Here is a 22,652-nt window from a genome sequence, read left to right on the forward strand (position 1 = left end):
AGCTCTGATGTGCAACAGAGTCAGAAATACGCTGAACTGTCCTTTCCCCAAAATGCTTAAGGCCCCCGTTGTTAGCGCTCAGGCGGCTGAAAGGAGGAGAACCGATGGCAGGAACCTGTCACCACCAGCACCCAAAACAGAATAGCTGTAGCTTACTGAGCAGCCATGACATTTTGGTGGGTTCTTTACACACTGTATAGATAGAGGACAGGTGGCCTGGGTGTGAGTGCTGGCTCTGTCGTTCACGGGCTGTGTGATCTTGTGTGGGTTACCTAACTTCCCTGAGCTTCAGTGTCCTCATAGGTAGTGGATACTGTGGTGTGGCCCCCAGGATCCCCCCCATCTCCCTAGCATCGAGGTACCTGTTCCCCAGTTCCCAGGAAGAGTGTTGGCTGGTGATGACTCACAGCTAGGGTCCTGTCGTAGGATTGCCCTTTAGCCAAAGGGAGCTGCCTAGACAAGACTTAGGACCCTCCCTGGAGTTGCTGCATCCAGTGACTGGCTGATTTGTGGTGCGAAGGCCGGGCTCTGGGACCACACCGAAGAGTCAGCTCGGATCCAGAGTTCCTTTGGGGACCAGACGATTTCATGCCAATGCATTGCTTTTCCTCTTTTCCTGCCGCTCAGACCTGCTGTCCCCCCTCTTCCCTCCCGCTCACAGTTGTTCCGGGGGGTACCCCTCAATGAACACTCTGCAGGCAGATCTAAGCATCTGATCCTTTCCCAGGGAACCTGACCTACATAACATAAAAGAGTAAATGTACAGGAAAGATGCCTCCTCCTGCTTCTCCTCTCTTCTTCATCCTAATAAAGACACATTAGCACAGGGCCTGCCCTGGCCTGTACTGTATCTAATACAGGTTGTGGCACCTACACTCTGTGAATGTTGGTGGCGTGAATAAATGACCAGAGCATGGGCCTAGCTGGGAAGAGTTAAACCCTGGTCTCTTGGGCCCCCCATCCCACCTGTAGGGTCATCTCCCCACCCCCATCCTGCTGTTTCTCGAAGCCAGTTATCATCAGCACACAACACAGGCTGAGCGTTCTTAGAATTCTTCTTCCAATCCCCCGCCAGTGTTCTTGGTTTCTTCTCTCGTTTTCCTCTACTTGTTGCCAGCTTATATTCTCCATTTCTCCTATGTTTTCTATCTCATCCTCTTATCTCAGTGTTTTACTGAAGCTAACTGCACCCGAATGATGCTTGAAACAGTATATTGCATATTCTGCAGCTAGATTTTAGCAAAGGTTTCTTCTACCTGCCCCCAAACACCGCTACTCTCATCACTGCAATTATAGAAAATACTCACCACAGACAGTCCCCATTTGCTGTTTTATTCTGGAATAGTCTCCCACTGTAAACCTTGCCTCACTTGGAAGGCAAGACCTAAGAAAGGTCCAGCCTGTCCAAGTCAGGCACAGAGCTGGGCCGGGCGGTGGATGACGACTCATCCAATGAGAGTTGTAATGCCTTGCTCAGAAAAACTTGTGGAATCTCCCTCTCTGGAGTTATTTCTTAAATAGAAGAAATTCTCATTTCCTGAGACAGTTGAAGACAGTTCTGGCTTAAAGGCAAAGAAATGAACTTAATGACTTAGAAAGGCTAAGTTTCCATAATTTCAAGATTTTTGTGAATCTTGCGAAGACACATGAATATAAAAACGAAATTTCCTTTAGCTATGGTTTCTTAAATTGCCCTCGTTATAAAAAACGTAATTCAGCCTTCCCAGGTGGTAAATTTGTTAGCTAGCAACAAAAAAAAAAAGTGGAAGCCAGCTAACAAACTTAGACCAGCAACATTTCAGAATAAAAGGCACAAAGACCAAAGAGACTTAGAGCAGACCTGGTCGAAAAGATAAATCACAGGGCAGTAGCTCTCAGGCAAATGCTGGTCAAGAAGATACCATTAGCTGTGCCTTCCTGGTGGCCAAAATAGTTGAGAAATGTAAATGACAGTGGGGTGCCTGGGTGGCTCAGTCGGCTGAGTGTCGGACTTGGGCTCAGGTCATGATCTCGTGGTACGTGAGCTCGAGCCCCGCGTCGGGCTCTGTGCTGACAGCTCGGAGCCTGGAGCCGGCTTCCGATTCTGTCTCCCTCTCTCTCTGCCCCTCCCTCGCTTGCTCTCTGTGCCTCTCAAAAATAGACTTTAAAAAACATTTAAAAAAAAGAAAAGAAATGTAAATGACAGTAATTTTGTTGTAAGATTCTTAACAGGGCCCGTTGTTGCTACCTTGTTTTAATGCTCCCGTGTTGGTCTGCTCCGGCCACCATAACAAAGTATGACGGGCGGGTGGCTTAGACAACAGAAATTTATTTTCTCACAGTTCCAGAGGCTAAAAGTCCAAGATGACCGTATCAGCAGTGTTGGTTTTTCCTGAGGCCCCTTCCTCAGCATGCTGACGTGCTCCCCGTGTCTCACTCGGTCATGCCTCACTCTGGCTGTTGTCTGTGTCCTAGAACTCCCCTTGTAAAGACACCAGTCTTATTGGATCAGGACTCACCCTTACCGACCTCATTTTAGCTCACTTACTTCTGTAAAGCCACTTTCAGAGGCACTGGGGGTTATAACTTCAATGTGAATTGGGGGGGGGGGCATCATTCAGTCCCTAATAACTACCATTGTCGCCCTTGACTGTTCTTGCTGTGCTTGTTTGATAACCATTTCACTGTATTGTCCTTAGGGACTGAGCAGACCCTTGTCCCATTGGGCGGCTGATCGAGACCTGTTCTTGTGGCCCTCCAAGGAGCCTACCCATTGAATGAGCTTATGGCGACTCCCTCTCCCTGCCCTCCAGCTCAGCTGTGTGGCTCCTCTCCGCCCTAGTTCTGGCTTACGTATTTCTCTTGGCAACATCTTAGTGCCTCCCTCCCGAGCTCCTTTGTGAGGGCTCCACAAATATTCCTTGTTGATACAGATGATGGCATGCCAATGCAAGATGAAGATCGGCGGGGACAAGGCTGCTCTACGCACCCAGCTGGCATCTTCACAGCGTGGCGTATATACGGGAGCTGGGGGGTAGAGGTGGAGAAGCGATTGGCCAGTTTGCGGCACGGAGAAAAGTTTTATTGATGAAGGAGAAGCCAGGGAGCCTCTGAGTAATGTGTTCTTTTCCCCAGTCCAATTTCGACATTTTTGACTGGGAAAAGCAAGAGAGAGTTAGGACCAGCTTGACTCATGGGGACTCTAGAAAGCTCTTGCTAAGGAAAGCGGTCACATGGACCTCACATGCTGGGCGGAGGCGGCCTCTCCCCGAAGAGAGAAACCCTGGCAGACTCTCCGAGCCCAGGACGTGATTAATTGCTATGTTGATAGAAGAGTGTGGGCCTCCTCGCCAGGGCCCGGGCCCCATGCCTGTCCTTCCTTACTAAAGCAGCTGCCTGCTGCGGCCTAAACAGCTGGAAGTGAAACCAGGGGTGAGGTGAGGGCTGCTGGAGGGGTGGGAGTGGGGAAGGGTGGAGGAGGCGACTTCCTCTAACATCCATGTACTCCAGATTCTACAGCCTGAGGGCTGAGTGTCAAAAGTAGATGACGAGTATTGGGGTGGCCGCGGGTGTATGACATTTAACGCTTGCTTCCCACCCCTCCCTGGAACCACCCTTCTGGCTCGAAGCTTCCTCCTCCCTTCTGGGGCTCCTGTATGTTCTGTCTTGTACCATCAGATCATTCTTTGCTACTTTGCTGACCCTCTTGGCCCTGTGCCCTTTAGACGAAGGCATTGCCCCAGCATTTGCTTTCCATCTCTCTCTCCCTCTCTGTCTCTTTGTCCGTTGCATCCCGCCTCTCTTGGGAAGGCCAGATCCAAATGTCCAAATGGAAGTTCCTCTAGGCAAGTGGTTCTCAACCTTATCTGTCCTAATTAGAACCACTTGGGAGATTTTTTAAAAATCCTGACGCCTAGGCCACATCCCCAGAAAATTAGAATCTCTGAGGGAAAGGGTGACAATCAGGCATCTGTTTTTCAAAGTCATTTTTCATTCTTCCACCTGGAGATAGCTTTCTTTCTTCTGACCTCTCACGGTGCTTTACCTGAACTGTTCTTAGAAACCTCTGTTTTTTAAAGTCTGAGTCTTGTATGGAAACCAATCTGACAACAAATTTCATATTAAAACAAATTAAATTAAATTAAAAAAAAAAATAAAGTCTGACTCAAGAACCAGACTCTGGGTTTCAAATCCCCCTGTATCCACCATGAGACTTTAGGCAAGTGTGTTCATGCCTCTATGCCTCAGTTTCCTCATCTGTAAAATGGGTCGGGAGAGAGCATAATAATAGGACTTCCCTCATAAGGCTGTTACAAGAAATTAAAAGCCGGGCACATAACATCAGTGAAAGTCGTCTATTAGCTTTGAGGAGTCAGTAGGATTTGTAAGTGATAAATTTATGTCTAACCCAGTGAGTGTCTCCAGAACTTCCTGGAGAGTTTGCTTGACGAGTTCCTGGACCTCGCTCCCAGAGATTCTGACTGCGTAGTCTGGGGTGGGGCTGAGGTCTGCATTTCTCATGAGTTTTGGGGTAACACCAGTGCTGCTGGTCTGCGGACCCAGCTATGCATATTGCTCGCCTAATTCACCTCTGTATCCTCTCCCACCTGCTTCTTCACGCGAAAGACTGGTAGGAGGCCAACTCTGCTAGAACTCTCCTCGAGTTCAGACCTCAGAGGCGATCCCTCCTGAGTACAATGCCCTGGGGTCCAGAACTTGCCTGACTCATACTCTCAGAGAGGAGTCCAGATGGCCCCTTTTGTACCAGCCCAGAACTTTTAAGGAGTAGGATGGGGTCTAACGCAAGCACAACTCAAAACCAACCCCGACTCTGTAGTGTGACCCATGAGGTCTTAAATCAGGATCCGTGGGTTTGTGCGAAATGGTAAGAATGGGCAAAGTTTGCCCTTGATTTGGTTTTACTTCTCTGAAGAAGGCCTTCCTTCTCTTATGTCTGGCCTCAGGGACCTCGTGGTATTTAGTGACACAGCAGAGCCCCTGGGTTGCTCTATCCCTGTGGATTTAAGTCACTGCCTTAGCCAGATTTTCTTTGTAAGGCCGTCGCGCACCCCCTTGCAATCCGAGAAGGACATCAACTTCTCCCTCAGATAAGCAAGATGCCGTTTTGTGCTTCTCCCTCATAAGAGCACAGAGCTGCTTTGTGGTGCTCTTGACCCTGATTCTGACTTCTTTAATGCGATTGTAGCGCTAGACATTTAAACATTCTTTGGTTCCTTCTGGAAGAGGCCAGAATATGCCCACCATTGCGTCTGGCTCTTTGCCCTCGTGTTGTTTATTTGGTTTTGCCCACCTCTGTGCAGCTCAGGTATCTATCTCATTACATTCTCCTTTTAAGCTGACTATTTTGTTTCCATTGTAGCTCAAGTCCATTACACTAAATACTGTACACATTATTATCCCCTAAACGACTTTACTCAATCAGTTTTAGCAAGCAAGGTCAGGGCCCACTGAGCTGGAAGACCAGCCCTTGAATTGGCTCTCAACCAAAACAGCCAACAGCCCCCCCCCACCCACCTCCTCAAATCAACATTGCTCCCAGAGGGACGGAGCTTTACGTCGGTGAAGAATGTATTAATTAAAGCAAATGAAAATGCCCTCATTTGTTGTAATGAATTTAGGTCTTGCAGGCCATTTTCTACGGGGTCGCCTGCGTGGAAGATGTGCTGAAAAGAATTAAAGGGGAAAGAGACCTTAAGTTCGTGACCGCCTTCAGAGACCTGCTTTTTACCACGCTGGCTTTTCCAATATCCACGGTAAGTGACGAAGGTGTGTTAGTAATATAATACCCAGGTAGATTCGCAGGAACAACACCCCCCCGCCCCCCCCCCCCCCCGGGCAGCAAGGCTGTTCAGGGCCCCTTATTGCAAACCAGAGCAACTGAGTTTGCATGAATGTCTTGCCTGAGGACTGTACCATGTTGCCCAGTGGCACCCAGAAATAGGGCTCATTACGGACTGGAGTTAACACTGCCTTCTTATCTTGGTGAACGTTCGATACAAGATCCTTGTTGATGTCTAATGGGGAAGTTTGAAGGATCTTTCTTCATCAAACGACAGCTAAGATAACCTTGGCTCCATGGGAGTACCGGGAATGCAGGGTGCTGGGGAGACAGATGACTCATTTTCCCTTTTATACATCTTGTTTCACTTGCTACAATGAGCATATGTTACTTCTGCAAGTGGAAACCATAAAAAAAAAAAAAAGGGTATGAGAACTTCAGAGTTGGTACGTGGAAAAGACAATTGGGGAGAGAGCGAGACAGTCTGTCCAAAATATCTCGTGTGGGGTGCACAGTGAGAGCCTCATTCATTTTGTTGAATGAATGGACCCTGGAAAGAAGTACAACATATGCCAGTGACAGTGAGCGTATCTGCTGATACGGTCCACGTTTCGATGACGTGGCTCCTGTTTCCATTCATCTGGCAGAATGGGAATGAACTGGGATCAAGCCCGTCGGCCGCCCAGCAGAATCTGGGCTTAGAAATGGCTGCCTCTTTCCACCTATCCTTGTCCTGAATCCTCTAGCATTGAGCCTTCAAACTTAGATGGGCAAGGAAAGTGTAAGACTCAAACCACCCCGTGTGGCTGCTCTCAGTATTTCTGATGAAAGCTTAGACAAGAGAGGTCATTGGTTAAAATAAAATGACTCGGGGCACCTGGGTGGCTCGGTCAGTTGGGTGTCTGACTTTGGCTCTGGTCATGATCTCACAGATCGTGAGTTTGAACCCCGGGCCGGGCTCTGTGCTGACAGCTCGGAGCCTGGAGCCTGCTTCGGATTCTGCGTCTCCCTCTCTCTCGGCCCCTCCCCGCTCACGCTCTGTCTCTCTCGGTCTCTCAAATATAAATAAACATTAAAAAAAAATTAAAAAAATAAATGAAAATAAAATAAAATGACTTAAGAGTCGGTGAATCCTGTTTATCTATATCCACCCTGTCTGCTACGATGACAAATAATTAATCCCCAACTCTCTGGAATCCCCAGAGTGGACCTAGCAATTCAACAGTGAGGGATCTTGTCTTCATTTTACATTTCTATAACGTGTCTGGAGGATATCTTTAAAACTGGTGTCTATTCTTATTTCGCCATGTTTCCTTGGTTAACTTAGAAAGCTCCGACTGACAAAAAAATTTAATGATGCTATTTTTGTGTTCTATTTTCCAGTTTGTATTTTTGTCTTTCTGGATCCTCTTCCTCTACGATCGAGAGCTCGTTTACCCGAAGGCCCTAGATGATATCTTTCCAGAATGGTTGAATCATGCAATGGTGAGTGAGGGGGAAATTCAGTGACTTTGGAAAGGCAACAGCCTCTGTACTAAGAACTCCACAGTGCCTTATTTATGTTTCCAAACTTCTCAGCCCCCAGCATCCTGTTCACTTCTCACTCTCCATCCCATCACTATTTATTTCAAGAGCACAGTAAGGATACAAAATGAACAAACATGGCTGCTGTAATTGGACCCACCGCGAGCGGAGGGGATGTCGAGGCAACGCTTTTTGCCAAGTTACTTCTGAAGTCATTGAAAAGACACCCAGCCATAAAGACAGGCAACCTCTTGGCGGCTGCAGTCCTGAAAGAGAGGTGACTTCAGCAAATGGCATGTAATGAAAACCTGATCTAGGAAAGAAGTCAAGCAACCTTTAAAAAAAAATCCACCCCAGCATCCAAGGAGCAGCTCACACAGCTTAGCTTTTTAGCTAATACTTGATAGGGCTATGCATGGCAACTGGAATTGTCATTAACACATTTCTGTGGATATGTTCCCATTTCGTTTTTTATTCGCGTGTTTATTTTTGAGGGGCTGGATAGTAAACAGAACCTGTTCTGAGATATTCAGGTCACTGGTATCTGAACGCCAGTGACAGTGAGCTGGACAAGTGGTCCTGGCACACGGCTGTTTAGGTCTCGGATGAAAGGGGAGGTCTGAGTCATTGGCATTGCATGCATGCGCTAATCATTCAAAGTCCTAGCTCAGCTCTCCATATTTACGAAGGAGGCAACATCACACGAAAGCTCTCCAAGCTCACAAACTTTCTTCTGCTCCTAATCCTTACATTGTCTTAAAGCTCAGATGATTACCAATTTGGAAAAGCAACTCATTCCATTAACTCTGCCCCTCTGTGTGCCCTACCCCTGGAAAAATATAGTCTTTCACCTTTGCTATGTACTCAGTGAGATACTGATGATTAATTGACAAAGATACGCAAGTTCTGATCTAACTTAGAGTTCGGGACAAAAACTATACATTAAATGAGTCCCACCTCTCGGGGATCCCTCCACCACCTTCTTTTGGTGAGACCACTCCTCACCTTCCCAATTTCCCATTAACATTAATCTCAGATACCCATGTAGGGAATATTTCTGCTTTTTAATGGCACGATACACTGTGCTAAGCTTGTTCCTCAAATATGAGTTCAGTTAATTCACACGACCTTCTTTAGATGACAACTGTAATCCTGATTTTTTGCACACACACACACAAAAAAAAAGAAGCTCAGAGAGGTTAAGTGATTTGCGTGGGGCTACCAAGCTCAAAAATGGGACAGCTGGATTTAAACCCAAGGCTAATTCACTGTTGCTTTTTAGTACTGTAAGTGCAAAATTTGTGGCTCGATCGGGTTTCATAATTCACCAGGCAATCAAAAAGATGTCACTCAGCTTGATTAACATAGCAAAGTGAGAATTCTCACTTAAAAGAAAAAAAAAAGTCCAGAATCCCCATCTGTATGCTCATAAGCCAAAATATGACTTAAGAAAATGAAGTGACTGGGGACAAGTGACTGAGCTAGATGTTATTAAAATATAAAGGCAGAGTCTAGGAAATATCTCTTATTTGGAGCCAAACACATATGTCAAACACCTTTTTCCTGGCTTTGTGAGTTCATGTAGGAGTTTTCCTACAACCATGACAGGCTTCCCTACCTCTCGCAGGTTCCATTTTCCACATAGAAGTCAAGTTGGACTTCTTCCAAATAGTTGTAATGGTGATGCCTGGCATTTGTGACCTTGCTAAGCAGCCATATGGATTTTTGATAATTTTGGAAGCAGATAGTTGGATAATGTGCATCATATCCACAAACTAATTAACAAGGCAGATATTGTACAACAGAGGTCTTAAGATTTTTTGTGCTTTCACAATCTAGGGGTTTCTGTTGACCCTTCTATGTGGCCTCTGGTCAATTAAGTAACTTGAATCCCTTAGAGAGAAAGGACTAGAGTCAACAGAGGAGTGACACAGGTGACAAAGAGAGGAGAGGGGGAGGCAAGCTGTCTTGGGTCAGACACAGACTCTCCTGTGTTTCTGTTCGTTTAATTGGAGAAACTCCCAACAGAGCCTTGATGGAAAAATGTCGGCATCGCAGAACCAACAGTGGGTGTCCCTGATGTGGTCACCTTCAAAGTGTCATGCTTCCTTTTGTTCTGCTCCAAATCCAGTGTCTTCAAGACTGCATCTCATCCCTCTTTCCCAGATTGTGTCCCTTACTGTCTCTAGTTTCTGTCCTAATTATTAAATTCTCGTAGTCTATTGCCTTGAGGAATGCTCTCTACTAATTTGTTAAATACCAGTATGAATGAATATGAAAATGGCTATCACTGGGTCAACTTGTTGATTCTTTCTAAATTCTAACAGTGTCCTTCCGTGACAATCCAGAGGAGTGAATACCTGGAAACCACCACTGTGGCAGCCAGGGTGATAATGACCGGTTAGGCTAGACATTTGGTACCAGTCGTCTCCATATGGGGCCGGCCTTGTTCTGAAGGGAATCGCCCCCTTTTCTCTTCCACAAGATAAGGATTATTGTTGTCCATAGCCAGTCACAAGCTTTCCTTAAGGATTCTCTCATTTCACAACAGTCCTCATGTTTGTGATTCTAGCCTTAGCCCTGAAATATTTCCCCTGTTGCCATTTGTGATGTTGCCCTGGGCTTTATGAGTAGTATTTGTCATATTAAGAAATACCACTCTCTCCTTTGACACAGTGTGGTTATAAAAACTTCATGATTCATCAGGTCTTTGGAACCCTACCAGCGTGACCCTTCCAGCTCTTTGGAGGCGTATCATTGAAGAAGAGTCATTCAGAGTTGACTGTCATCTCTCATGGACATTTTCGTACGCTTGTTTTTTAGTCAAACCAAATAGTAACATGAGATATTTGCATTCACCATTGCCAGGCTGCCATTCGCTGGTGCCCTAGGAACTCAAGTAGATCAACCTGACTCACTGCTGAGTGGTTCTCCAGTCTTCATGAAAGAAAGGGAAGATCAGCAAAGTATTCCTCCAGGTTTCACCGGGGAAAACACTACCTCCCTGGGTCTTATCTAAATGACTACTAAAGATAGAACCAGAGCAGACAGATTTAAATAGCAGGAAGACAACTCAGTAACTGAGGAAACCATCAGATCCTAACCTGAAGAGAGCTAGGGAACTTATTTCTCTGGAAACCAACCTGCATTGTTCAGGTTGCCCCTAAGGAGAGTTGAAATAGATCAGAGAACCCCCCTCAGAGCCCCTCTACATTTGAAAAGAGTACCCAGTTATTGAGAACGCATGTGCAAACACTTTTATGAAATATCAAGGATGGCATCGATATGTGATGGTCATAGAAAGCTCTCAATCCATGGTCACAGAATTTTAGAATGGAAAAGCTTTCGTTCGTGTTAACAGAGGTTTCAAAATCATCTGCTCTTAAGAGACAGGCCTTACCTTGGCTCTTTAAATTGGATCAGGTGCCAGATATGGCTTCTTAGTTATTAAATGCCTTGCCATTTATTCATTTGAAAAAAGTAATTAAGTACCAACTATGTGTGTAGCATCACGATCAATGTTGGACAAGGGTTTTGATTTCAAGCACCCTTAAATCTGATTGAGGCTAGTATATACACACAGAGGTGAAATAATAAAATAACACTTAATACGAACGTAAGACATTGACATATGAGGCGTCATACAGAAGTCAGTCATGATTACCAAATGAATGACGTAGACAGGAGGGCTTCTGTGTCCCCTGTGTCCTGGCCTGGCTGTGACCGACACATGATTCATGTCTAGAAAACCAGTGGGCCCTCTCTGGGGATGTGCCAGGGAGTCAAAATGTCGTGACAGTGCAACTCTAAACCTTCCAGTTTCTTCCTCCCTCGTAGCATGCAAGACGCTGTCTCACACAAATTCAGACCCAATCTCAGATTTTTCTCTCCCACCCATAAACCTGGTGTGAAATAGTTGGGCTGCCAAGTAGGTGAGTTCTGATGAGTAAAGAAGGTCAGCTGTGGACCTATCAGTACCAAATAGCCACACTTTGTTGTCAAAAATTACCAACCCATCCTCCACACCTTCCTGATTCCTCATCCCAGCCCTGCCTCTGAGCAGAGGAGACCCACAGTCTAGATATCTATGGATAGCTCAGTGGTTTTCAGCCTTTAGGGAATAGACCTTTTTGTGAATTGGGAAGTCTCTGAGTCTATAAATTCCATTTATGGGACTCAGGTTAACCTTTCCTGGCATAACTGAGCATATGCCTGGAAAGAGGACCCCTAGATGATTTTGATGCTCAGTTCAACTCGAAAAGACAGAATCAAGAATTATGCATTAATTTTTTTCATTTAAATGTTTGAATGTTTGTTTATTTTTGAGAGAGAGACAGGGTATAAGCAGGGGAAGGGCCGAGAGAGGGAGGGAGACACAGAATCTGAAGCAGGCTCCAGGCTCTGAGCTGTCAGCACAGAGCCCGATGCGGGGCTCGAACTCACACACCACGAGATCATGACCTGAGCCAAAGTCTAATGCTTAACCAGCTGAGCCACCCAGGTTCCCCAAGGATTATTCATTTAAAAAAAAAAAGCCATTATGATATACTTAGATCTGTTTTCATCTTTATGGGGTGAAATGTGAGATATGTGTCCTAACTGCAAAAAGCTTAAACTATAGATATTACATATATATGTATACCATACACACATATATTCCCACTCAGCCTTTTAACTTACTAAATGCAGAGGCTGTGTTCTGTAGCATCTTTGGGAGGATATTTGTGACAGTAAAAAAATACAAAAACAACCCCCACCCCAGTATTATTAACCAGAACGTCCACATCTGAAAGGAAAGAAAGACCTGGTCAAGTTCCCATGGGATACTCCACCTCCCATCCACCTCTGCGTCCCCATGATGTAAGACATCAGCCAAAGTATGTCCTGCTGGTAGAGTGCCCCAGCCCATGTCACTCTTAGGGTGGTAAATGAGATCTGTTGGAGGATATTTGAATCACAGTCCAAAGTCACTGGAAGCCATGCAGCTCTCCTACAGTGAGATAGCTGGAAATAAACTCTCCTCAAAGATACCTTTGTAAACCGTACCTTGCTGGACACCATTTTTATCAAATGTTATCTCACTATAGGGAGCCTCCTTTATATTATATCTACATATTTTTATATAATATATAACCATATATATTTTTTTCCAGCTAACGTATATAATAATAAGCAAGACCTTTAACTTTAACATGAGGCAGTGCTAACAAGCATTTATAGAGTAGCTTGTATGTACCAGGCCCTCTTCTAGGCACTAAAGATGTAAAAACAAACCAAAGAAATCTGTCCTTGTGGAGAATATATATAATCTTAGTGGGGGAGAGAAGCAATAAATGAATAAATAGTGAATGATGTCAAGGAGCGAAAGTATTAAAATGAAAAGTAAAGCAGGGTGAGGGGACAGAGGAGTGTGTGTGTGTGTGTGTGTGTGTAAAACTAGTATGTTTATAGGGTGTAGGCCAATCAGAGTGGTCAGGGATGCCTCTGTGGTGAGCTGATATTTTCAGAGAAATTTGGATAAAGTGAGGAAGGCGGCCACAGGAAATTTTGGCAAAAGGGCTCAGGCAGACAGTAGAGCAACTACTTGGGGCTCGATCTCACAAACACGAGATCATGACCTGAGCTGAAATCGAGAGTCAGACGCTTAACTGACTGAGCCACCCAGATGCACCAAGAGAGATAAGGTTTTGAACCTAAGGCATGGGGAAAGGGTATGGATGGAGATCCTAGGGACAGTGCAAGGGTTGAGGAGGACATGTTCTGTTTGGACATGTCTGAGATGCCTGTTAGATGGCAAAATCGAGGTGCAGGACAGCAGGTTGCCATTTGAGCATTGGGGAGATTTTCGGACTGGTGCTATAAATTTGGTTGTCTACATCATGATGCTTCTTTTTAAAGTTAATTAAGATCACCTAAGGGGTAAGTGCAGCTCATGAAGATACTCCAGGACTAAGCCTTAGAACATTCCATTTCCTGTGCCTGGGAGGAAAAGCAGAGTTTTACAAAGGAGATCGTGAAGGGGCTGCCCATGAGTTAGGAGGAAACCCAATGCCTTTAGGTCTCCCAGAAGTCAAGGACACAAATGTTTCAACAAAGAGGAAGTATTGCATGTCAGAAGCTTCTGAGAGGTCAAGTATGATGATATTGTAAGATGACCTGAGTTAGAATCTTCCATTGGCTTTGGCAATACTAAACTCTCCAGTGACTTGCACAAGAGCAATTTGATGGAGTGATAAGGGGAGGTAGAGCCTTGGTAATGCTACATGCATTAGTTTCCTGTTGCTACTTAACAAAGTAATGGAAACTTGATGACTTAAGACAACATAAATCTGTCAGCTTAGAGTTCTGGAGGTCAGAAGATCAAAATGCGTCTTGCGGGGTGAGATCAGGACATCAGTGCAGCTGCATTCCTTCTGGAGACTCCACAGGAGAATCGGTTTCCTTGCCTTTTCCACCTATAATCTGCTTACATTCCTTGGTTCGTGGCCTCTTCCCCCTTCTTCAAATCTGTTGTAACATTACATTCTAAAATCTTCTCTGGTGATTTTCCATTCTAGACTAGGTTCACGTCAGAACGAAAATATGACTGCCCAAAAAGATCAGAAAGTGGTATTGGGACATGGTTCATCCTGGGACTTTAGGGAGGGTAGGGATACACTAGTTAAGTCCTTGAATGGATGGTGTGCCACTGAAGAGATCCTTTTCCAGAGCATTGTTCCAAAGCTCCTGAACCAAGAATGAAAATGTGGTCAATGGCCTCACCCTGATATTTCCTTGGATATTTTTTCCAGGTTTAATCACTACAGTGTTATTTATGGGTTGTCCTCTTGTTTAAAACCATTTCTAGCTATTACTTTATTCGCACTATTCCTTTCCTAATCTAAGGCGGGTTAGACTCTCCAACAGACATTCACCTGGGAAACAGGTTGAGTGAATGCTTAAGGCTCAGCAGTGAAATCAGAAGCTAAGCTGGGATTAGGGAGCAGAATTCACTGAGTCAGGACAATAAAGCCATCTTGCCCCTCAGGAAGTCTTAAGGTGAACAGCAGATTTTGATAATGAGCTGCCAAAGGAGTACCAATCCACTCACAGTTTTATATAACTACAACCAAGCGATCACAGCGCGTGCTTTTCTTTGATGTTCATTTACTTTTGAGAGAGACAGAGTGTGAGTGGGGGAGGGGCCAAGAGGGAGGGAGCCACAGAATCCAAAGCAGGTTCCAGGCTCTGAGCTGTCAGCACAGAGCCCCATGCAGGGCTTAAACTCACAAACTACGAGATCATGACCTGAGCTGAAGTCAGATGCTGAATCGACTGAGCCACCCAGGCGCCCCATGCTTTCTTCATCTCCTGAGAGCAGGGAGGGACCCGAGTGGTGAAAGTTTATCTTTATTTTTCTTTTTTTAAATCCCACTTTGGAGAACTTCCCAGGTGTGCTGAAGAGTGGCTCTCTTTTACGATTCCACGATCTAGTATTTCTTCGTATTTCTAAACAGAATACCCATTAGGAAATACATCCCAGTTTCAAAATGAAGGGCCAAGACTTTTATTTTATTTTTTTAATATCCAAACGATATACGTGTCTTCTAAGTAGTTACTAGGAATTTGAATAATTAAAATCATTTGGTGCCCTTGAGGCTGTGCTGCTGAGTCTGCCCTCCCATGTGATGTAATTAATCCCTACTTCCATGGCAACCGTGTGTAACACTACCAACAAGAAGAATGACTTTGTGTTGAAGAATAACCGGGATGGAGAAACTCATAACGGGAGGTCCTAAACCCCTCTGAAATACCAAGAGAAAGAAAGAAAAAAAACAAAACAAAAAAAAAGCTAAGTGGGTAGGAAAGAGCTACTGACATCCCGTGATCTCAGAACAGAAGTGAAAATGCCCAAGAGCAGCAGGGTGGGCGGGTGGGAGAGCCTTCTCCTCCGCCAGATTCCAATGAACGTCACCTGCCTGATTACAGAGGCAGCACAAAGTCCCCCCCATGCCTGTGGCTGCTTGGGAAACCCACTGGAAGCCACTCAGACAGTTGTGGAGCCCGGTCCTCTCCTGGAGCAGGGAGCCGCTGCGGGACTATCAACCAGCCCCCAGCCCCCAGCCCCCTTCCCTGGTCTCTGCATCCTCTCTGCCTGTAGAGCAGTCACCTGTGCCCCGCTGGAAATTTCGAGCTTGTCTGAGTCCACCACCTCGCTCTCACCTCCGGGTGCTCGCGTTACCGAGCAGGAGAACATTTCTGCAGGACGCTGTCTGCTCTCCTGGATGGTGTCTCCACTTACCCACACGCTGCACGCCCATGGCATGGATTCCTGGCTCAGAGACGCTTCTCTGTCTTGAGTGTTGAATTCTCCGCCCTGCCCTTCCTCTCCCTCTCACGATCTAACGGGCACATCCGTGTATACGGGCGCTTGCTTTGCCGGCTCGGTCCTGAATCTCGCCCACTCTGGCGCCCTAGCAGCGACCGTTCTTTCTTACGAGCTGCCCCGCCGTCTCACCTGCAGGTACTCATGAGATTCATCCATTTTCTCGAAGGTTTCACGGAAGTGAGCACATGGGGGCAAGAGAGAGCTCTTTCTCCAGGGAGGTCCTGCACGCTGAGCCGGGAGGCCTGGGGGGGTGGGGGGGGGGGCACTGGGCTCCGGGAGTAAAAGCTTTGCTCAAAGTGGGCATCCTGCTTTGATGCTCAGTGATTCTACACGCGCGCGGGCGTATACTTACAGCCCTTTGGTTTGTTTTAAACATTTTTTTTTTAACATTCATTTTTGGAGGGACAGAGTGAGACAGAGTATGAGCGACAGAGGGGCAGAAAGAGAGGGAGACACAGAATCCCAAGCAGGCTCCAGGCTGTGAGCCATCAGCACAGAGCCCCACGCGGGGCTCGAACTCACGAACTGTGAGATCATGACCTGAGCCGAAGTCGGACACTTAACCCACTGAGCCACCCAGGCGCCCCCCCTTGTTCGTTTTTATAGTAAAATCCTTGTCCTAGTCCCGTGCTTTTGAGGGAGGGATGATTAAGGAGCCTAAATAAGAGCAGAGCATTTTTTTTTTTTTAATTTATTTGTTAATCTTTATTTATTTTTGAGACAGAGACAGAGCACGAGCAGGGGAGGAGCAGAGAGAGAGGGAGACACAGACTCTGAAGCGGGTTCCAGGTTCTGAGCTGTCAGCATAGAGCCCGACGCGGGGCTCGGACCCACGAAAGCGAGTTCACGACCCGAGCCAAAGTCGGACGCTTAGGCGCCCCAAGAGCAGGACATTTTTGCGCCTTTGCTGGGCGTCCAGATCGTGTCTGCCGTGTGCTGTGTGTATGGGGCCGGATGACGTATGATACAGACGTAGCCCCCGTCTTCGTGGAGCGTATAGTCTAGAGAAGGGACAGATATTAAACAGTCTCCTAAAGTAATGGATAAGGACAAACTTTACGTATTCTGTGAGAAAGACCCACAGCTTGGAGGCTGCCATAAAGCAGCTTTGGGGGGACCATTTGCAGTCATGACCAGGAACGTCTACAATTACCAGAGCTGCTACATGGATCGTTTCGTACTCGATTTGCCTATGCCACGGTGTCCCAACACAGATCCTAGCGCTGGGAGGCTCTCCAAGTCCCTGAAAGGTCTCTGGTCCTGCAGTTATGAGCCACTGCTTACCTTCAAGGTCTCTTCCTCTGTGAGTACATCAGAATTAGAAATAAGGCGTTCTGGAGGGATAGCATTTAAAAAAAAAAAAATGCTTTCGGTCATTATTGTTATTGTCGTAATTTCTTTCTAAATAAAAAACAAGGAGCAGATGATGGACCTGATTCCAGGCCTTCCCCTCGGTGCTGTGGAAACAGCAGGGAGTAGTCTTAGACGGCCTTAAGGGGTAGCTAGTATTTACAAAAACAAACAAACAAACAAAACACACCCAAGCTGGAAATCCGCATTTTGAAAAATTGTGAAAACTACACAGTTAAAGGTACTAGCTCTTGGAGCACCTGGGTGGCTCAGTCAGTTGAGTGTCTGACTCGTGATTTCAGCTCAGGTCATGGTCCCAAGGTGGTGGGATTGAGCCCTGCATAGGGCTCCATGCTGAACGTGTAGCCTGCTTGGGATTCTCTCTCTCTCTCTCTCGGAAAAAAAAAAAAAAAAAGAAAGTTCTGGTTCTAACTATGATTCGTTGAATGTATTTTCCTTTTTTTTTTCTTTTAATCCTTTTTGAATGTTTATTTATCTTTGAGAGAGAGAGATAGCGCCCAAGCCGGGGATGGCCAGAGAGAGAGAGAGAGGGAGGCACAGAGTCCAAAGCAGGCTTCAGGCTCTGGGCTGTCAGCACAGAGCCCGATGCGGGATTCGAACCCACCAGCTGTGAGATCGTGACCTGAGCCGAAGTCGGACGCTTAACCGACTGAGCCATCCAGGCGCCTCTGAACGCACTTTCCTTTTAATCAGACTGTTTTTCTTACTTATCACAAATGCCTCTCTCACTTATCATGACGGAGAGTATCAGAAAACATAGCGGCTTCTTATTCCACTGATTTCCTACCCACGAAAGTCTGCCTTGATTAAACCTGGGAGTGAGGAGTGGACAGCTGGGCCGAGCCCTGTGACTCTGTAAAACACATACTTATATAAGGAGCTAAAGTTATCAACATTTGGGTAGAACTTAGACTTTTGAAAGCTTTCGTTCATGTTTCTGTGAAATTTGTCCACCTGTTCTCATTGTTAAAGTCTACCTTTCTGCCAATTGTCTAAGGCTTTTTTTAACTTATGGGCACCCTGCTTTTTGTATGATTGGAGAGAGAATGTCTTCTCTCACTTGTGGGGGTTTGCATATTTGTACCTGCCTTTCTTGTTGTGGATATACTTGTAGCCTTTAAGCGTTTACTGAAAACTAAAAATGCCCTGGATGCCATTACAAAGACCCTCCATTAACACAAAAATCTGCATCTCTCTGCTCAGAGAATCAGCCGTCAAATTATGAATGTTTAAAACCAGAATTAGGGGTGCCTGGGTGGCTCAGTGGGTTAAGCATCTGACTCAGGTCATGATCGAATAAGAACCCCCTATTGGATTCCAAGCAGTGGACCTGCCTGTGATTCTCTCTCCCCCTCTACCACTCTTTCATGCTTTCTCTCTCTCTCTCTCTCAAAAAAAAAAAAAAAAAAAAAAAAACCAACACAAAACAAAACAGGATGAAAGCCTGATGTTAGATAAGGGGCAAAAGGGTAGGGCCACTGCTTGAAAACGCTACTTTTTGCGATTGTCTTAGTTAGGACGTGTGACTCTCATAGACAATAATACAGCGATAGTTCTCTTTTTTACCCACTTCATGCTTGGCAATAAATATTCTTTTATTCATTTTTATTCAATATGCATTTGTAGCAATGATTGGCAGAGATACTAAAATACTTAACCTATCAAACAGTATTTAATAAAAGTCTTTTGTCTCCAATCAGCCCAGGGAGGTTAGTTTAAGGCTTATATGTGGGAACATTTTAATTAATATGCATACTTTTACTGACATATTTTAAAATACTTTGCTAACCTAATAATGTCAGAGTTAAAAGCACTGAAGTATCATGATGATCACAGAAACTGTAAGCCCGACACAAAAGGTGCTTAAGAAATATTTGTTGAATGATTTTTGACACCTGGAATATGAGTTGTATACCCAATGACAATGGGACTTAATGGTAGTTGGGTTTTTTTTTTGGGGGGGGGGGCGTTGACCCGTAGAGTACAGTAAGGTGCAGATAATCCAAGACGTTGTCAAGTGCAGGCCATCAGGAAATGGACCATCTGGTGAAGAATTTTCTATCTTCACATCTGTTAAGTTTCTTCTGGGGCTGAAAAGTTGAAAGGGGTAAATTATTAGGAAAAGGGGTGCTGGAGCTTGATCCTCAAAAATCAGGTTGGGGTGAAAGGATGCAAAATTTCTTCCCTCTGTGTCTAAGTTGCACAAATGATTGAACTCAGATGTTTCCTACAAGTTAACTTTTTATTTCCTGACACGAATGGCCTTTAAGTACCAGAAAATCCCAGTTTTGGCCCCATTTCTGCCATTGTCTTGCTGTGTGATCCTGGGAACGTTAGTAAACCTCTCTGGGTACTGGGTCCCTTAAGACAGGCGTGTTTACTATTCTTCCCAGGGATGTTATTAGGAGCAAAGAAAAGTATCTATGTGCAACGTGAGGCTATCAGTGATACATAATGACGCATACCAAATCGTTGTCAACTTAGAATCACCATGACTCCCTTCTCCAACCTTCTATGCGTAGCAAGGAGAAGCCTGGGACCACACACAGCTTCTAGAATCACTTTCTCCATATGGTTCCAGGCGAGAGTCAGCCAACGAGGGGCATCCTCATGAGATGTGCAAGAGAAGAAGCCATTATTCTCTAGTGGCAGTTGAGAACAGCTTTGTGGAAAAACAGACACAAGTTTAGCCACATCTGCTGCACAAGCATCTAGGAATCACACACTTTATACTACAGCAGCTAAATCAATGGTGGCAGCTCCCAGAGACTTATGAGGGTTGCCACGGCCTCTTGGTCAACTCCCTTAAATCCTCCCTTTGAGCAGAAGTTTCCCTGACTCTTACTGCCCTACCTTGTCCAACGGTTGCCTATCCCTCCAAGACCTTCCTCGTTGGAATCTCTCAACGGGCTTCTGTGTTCCTGCTGGGCTCCTGGAGGATACATGGCCATAAAATGCCTGCTTCCTTCTGAATCATGCCCACACCCTTCACATGAGAAAAGATCCATCCAAAGGAAACAAGGTCTCCAGTGACTTCTGTTTCTGGCTGCAGAGTGGGCATAAGTACCCTGAAACAAACATGACAAGACACCTAAGACATTTAATAAAGTTTTTTTTTTTAATTTTTTTTTTTAACATTTATTTATTTTTGAGACAGAGAGAGACAGAGCATGAATGGGGGGAGGGCCAGAGAGAGAGGGAGACACAGAATCCGAAGCAGGCTCCAGGCTCTGAGCTGTCAGCACAGAGCCCGATGCGGGGCTCGAACTCACGGACCGTGAAATCGTGACCTGAGCGAAGTCGGACGCTCAACCGACTGAGCCACCCAGGCGCCCCAGTATTTTTAAAAATATTTAAAAATGTTTGACTGACAAGAAAGTTATGGAAATTCCCCCAGATAACCAAAATAGGAGCTAACAAAGAGAGGGAGGTATAGGCAATATTTGAAGAGTGGATCACTGGTTATTTCCTAGAATTTTCGAAAAATTAACTCTCCGATTCCAGAAGAACCAAAAATTGTCACGCAGGACGAAGGGCAGACATGTAGCCACTTGTATGACCCCGTGGACACCTTAGACGTGAGGAAGATCCTAGAAACCGCCAGACTAACAAGATGGGTTTCCCAAATAGAAATCTGATAGCTGATTTCTCATTAGCAACAAAGACGCCAGGAGACAGTAAAGTAACCGCTTCAAGCATTGAAGAAAGAAACAAAAACAAAAACAAAAAAACCCCACCAACCTATTTACTCTATGCCAGTGTCTTCTGAAACAGGGGCAAGAGGAAGGCATTTTCAGACACGCAGAAACAGACTTTACCACCTGTAAAGGCTAACGGGGATACTTCAGGAAGCAGGAAAATGATGTCAGAAGGGAGGTCGGCGATCCCAAAAGCAAATGGCAAGCAATTTGTTCAACTTCCGGTGATTTAAAAAAAGAATGCATTAAAATGCTGGATGGAAATAGGATGCAAATTGGGAGAGGATGGTTGGAAGGAAGGCATTCTAAGGCTGCCTTGGATTGCAGGGGGGTGAGGGGGGTGGGGCGGAAGGGACGAGAGATAAGGACTTCTATTGGCCCCTACTGAGTTAAAGGAGCACGCTGTAATGTCTACAAGGGCGACATAAAAATGGAGCGTATGGCTTCTGCATCAGTAGAAGAAGAAAAACTGAAGAGGAAAAAAAAATACACTGATGAAAATTTGAATCCATAATCAGAGGCAGTTCCAGGGCATAGAGAAAAGAGCGAGCACAGGACTCCCGTGGGGTAGGTTCAAACCCATGAATGCAGGTGCGCTTTATGGGGGACAGGCCTTTGAGCACCATTGAGTTACCTCCCCACCCTCACCCCGCAAGCATTTCTACTGCTTTTAAAGGCACAAATCTCTAAATTATGCAACTAACCCCTAATCGAACGATGCCAGTTATTAATGTCGTCAGACACGGGGACAGGAGTGGCAATACGGGAAGATGAGAATACATTTGAGGGGGAAACGCAAAGTTTCTAAAGTACTCGGGTGAAAGGGACCGGCAGAAAAAGAGAGCGAGTGATGAAGCAATCCATTTGGTTCATCCGTTTATCAGGGACAAGAGCCCAGCTCCCTAAGGCTTATTCCACAGGCCGCCATTTAATAATATTAAATTGTGATTATAGATGCATTTGGTGGAGTGTCCTCCTTTCTAATCCTGGCAGGTGTCCCCGGAGGGGAGGTCCTTAGAGGTTTCTGGCATTAAGGAGAGGCTCTTGATCATAAAGTGATCCCTTCAGGTGACCAAATGGCCTGCCTTCCATGCCAGGCAGCATCACAATTAAGCAGAAGTAGTATGTGCTTCTTTATATTGTGGCTCGTGCTGTTTAGCTAGTGTATAAGTAAAGCTTTGGTGTTGACTTTTAATGTCCTCGGGATTTCTTGATTTACTTTCCGGTTCACATCAACGTGGGGGTTCTGCACAGCCTCCGGGACAGCCTGGGCCACCCCACCAGGGGAAGGGTGAAATGCAAGTCCTGTTTGCAATGTGGGCTGGGCCCCATGGAGAGATTTAACCAGAAACCAAACTCTTAGCTCCTCTCCAAGCCTCCACGAGCTGTGAATGCCCCAAGACGAAGACGTTGTCAACACGGGAGCTGCTTCTTCTCCCCCACACCCCCAGTTCCTTAATCCCTTCCATCCTTGTCAATCAGAGTGGTCCATCTTGTCCCTTTTGCTTAAGGCCCGGCCAGAAGCAAGATGGCAGCCTGCTGCTTGGTCCCTTTTCTGAGACCCATTCTCTGGCTTCCAATCAGCCTTTCAATCCGACCACTCTAAGAGAAGATGAGAGGAAGGACACCCTTCTCTTTACCACCCAAAGCAAAGACAGACCTCAAGTTAAAACTTCACTGTCCCGAGCCTATCCCTGATTCTCACCAGGGTTTGGGGGCGGGGGTGAGGGGTGAGGGCAGGGTAGGCTAATGAGGAGTTTCCTTCTGGGCAGACAAGCCACAATGGAAAAGAAGCAGGTGAGTCTCTCCAAACGGGACAGCGCCCAAGAGCTTACCAAGTAGCGTCTATGCTTGTTCTGCTCCTTCCTATTCTGGTCACCAACGATCTCCACGTTGCCAGACCGTGCAAGAT

At 45.8% G+C, this 22,652-nt stretch overlaps 1 protein-coding gene across 1 annotated transcript in view; it reads left to right on the forward strand.

Annotated features, from left to right (window-relative positions):
• The window catches only part of LOC123608030 (androgen dependent TFPI regulating protein), a 64,285-nt gene that overhangs the window by 5,441 nt on the left and 36,192 nt on the right, over positions 1–22,652 (forward strand). Inside the window, exons 3-4 of the mRNA XM_045497397.1 lie at positions 5,619–5,753; positions 7,163–7,264. Of these exons, the coding sequence (XP_045353353.1) occupies positions 5,619–5,753; positions 7,163–7,264 (237 nt within the window). The remainder of the gene's footprint in view (positions 1–5,618; positions 5,754–7,162; positions 7,265–22,652) is intronic.

This window comes from Leopardus geoffroyi, chromosome B2, assembly GCF_018350155.1.
Source record: "Leopardus geoffroyi isolate Oge1 chromosome B2, O.geoffroyi_Oge1_pat1.0, whole genome shotgun sequence".
Lineage (NCBI taxonomy): Eukaryota > Metazoa > Chordata > Mammalia > Carnivora > Felidae > Leopardus > Leopardus geoffroyi.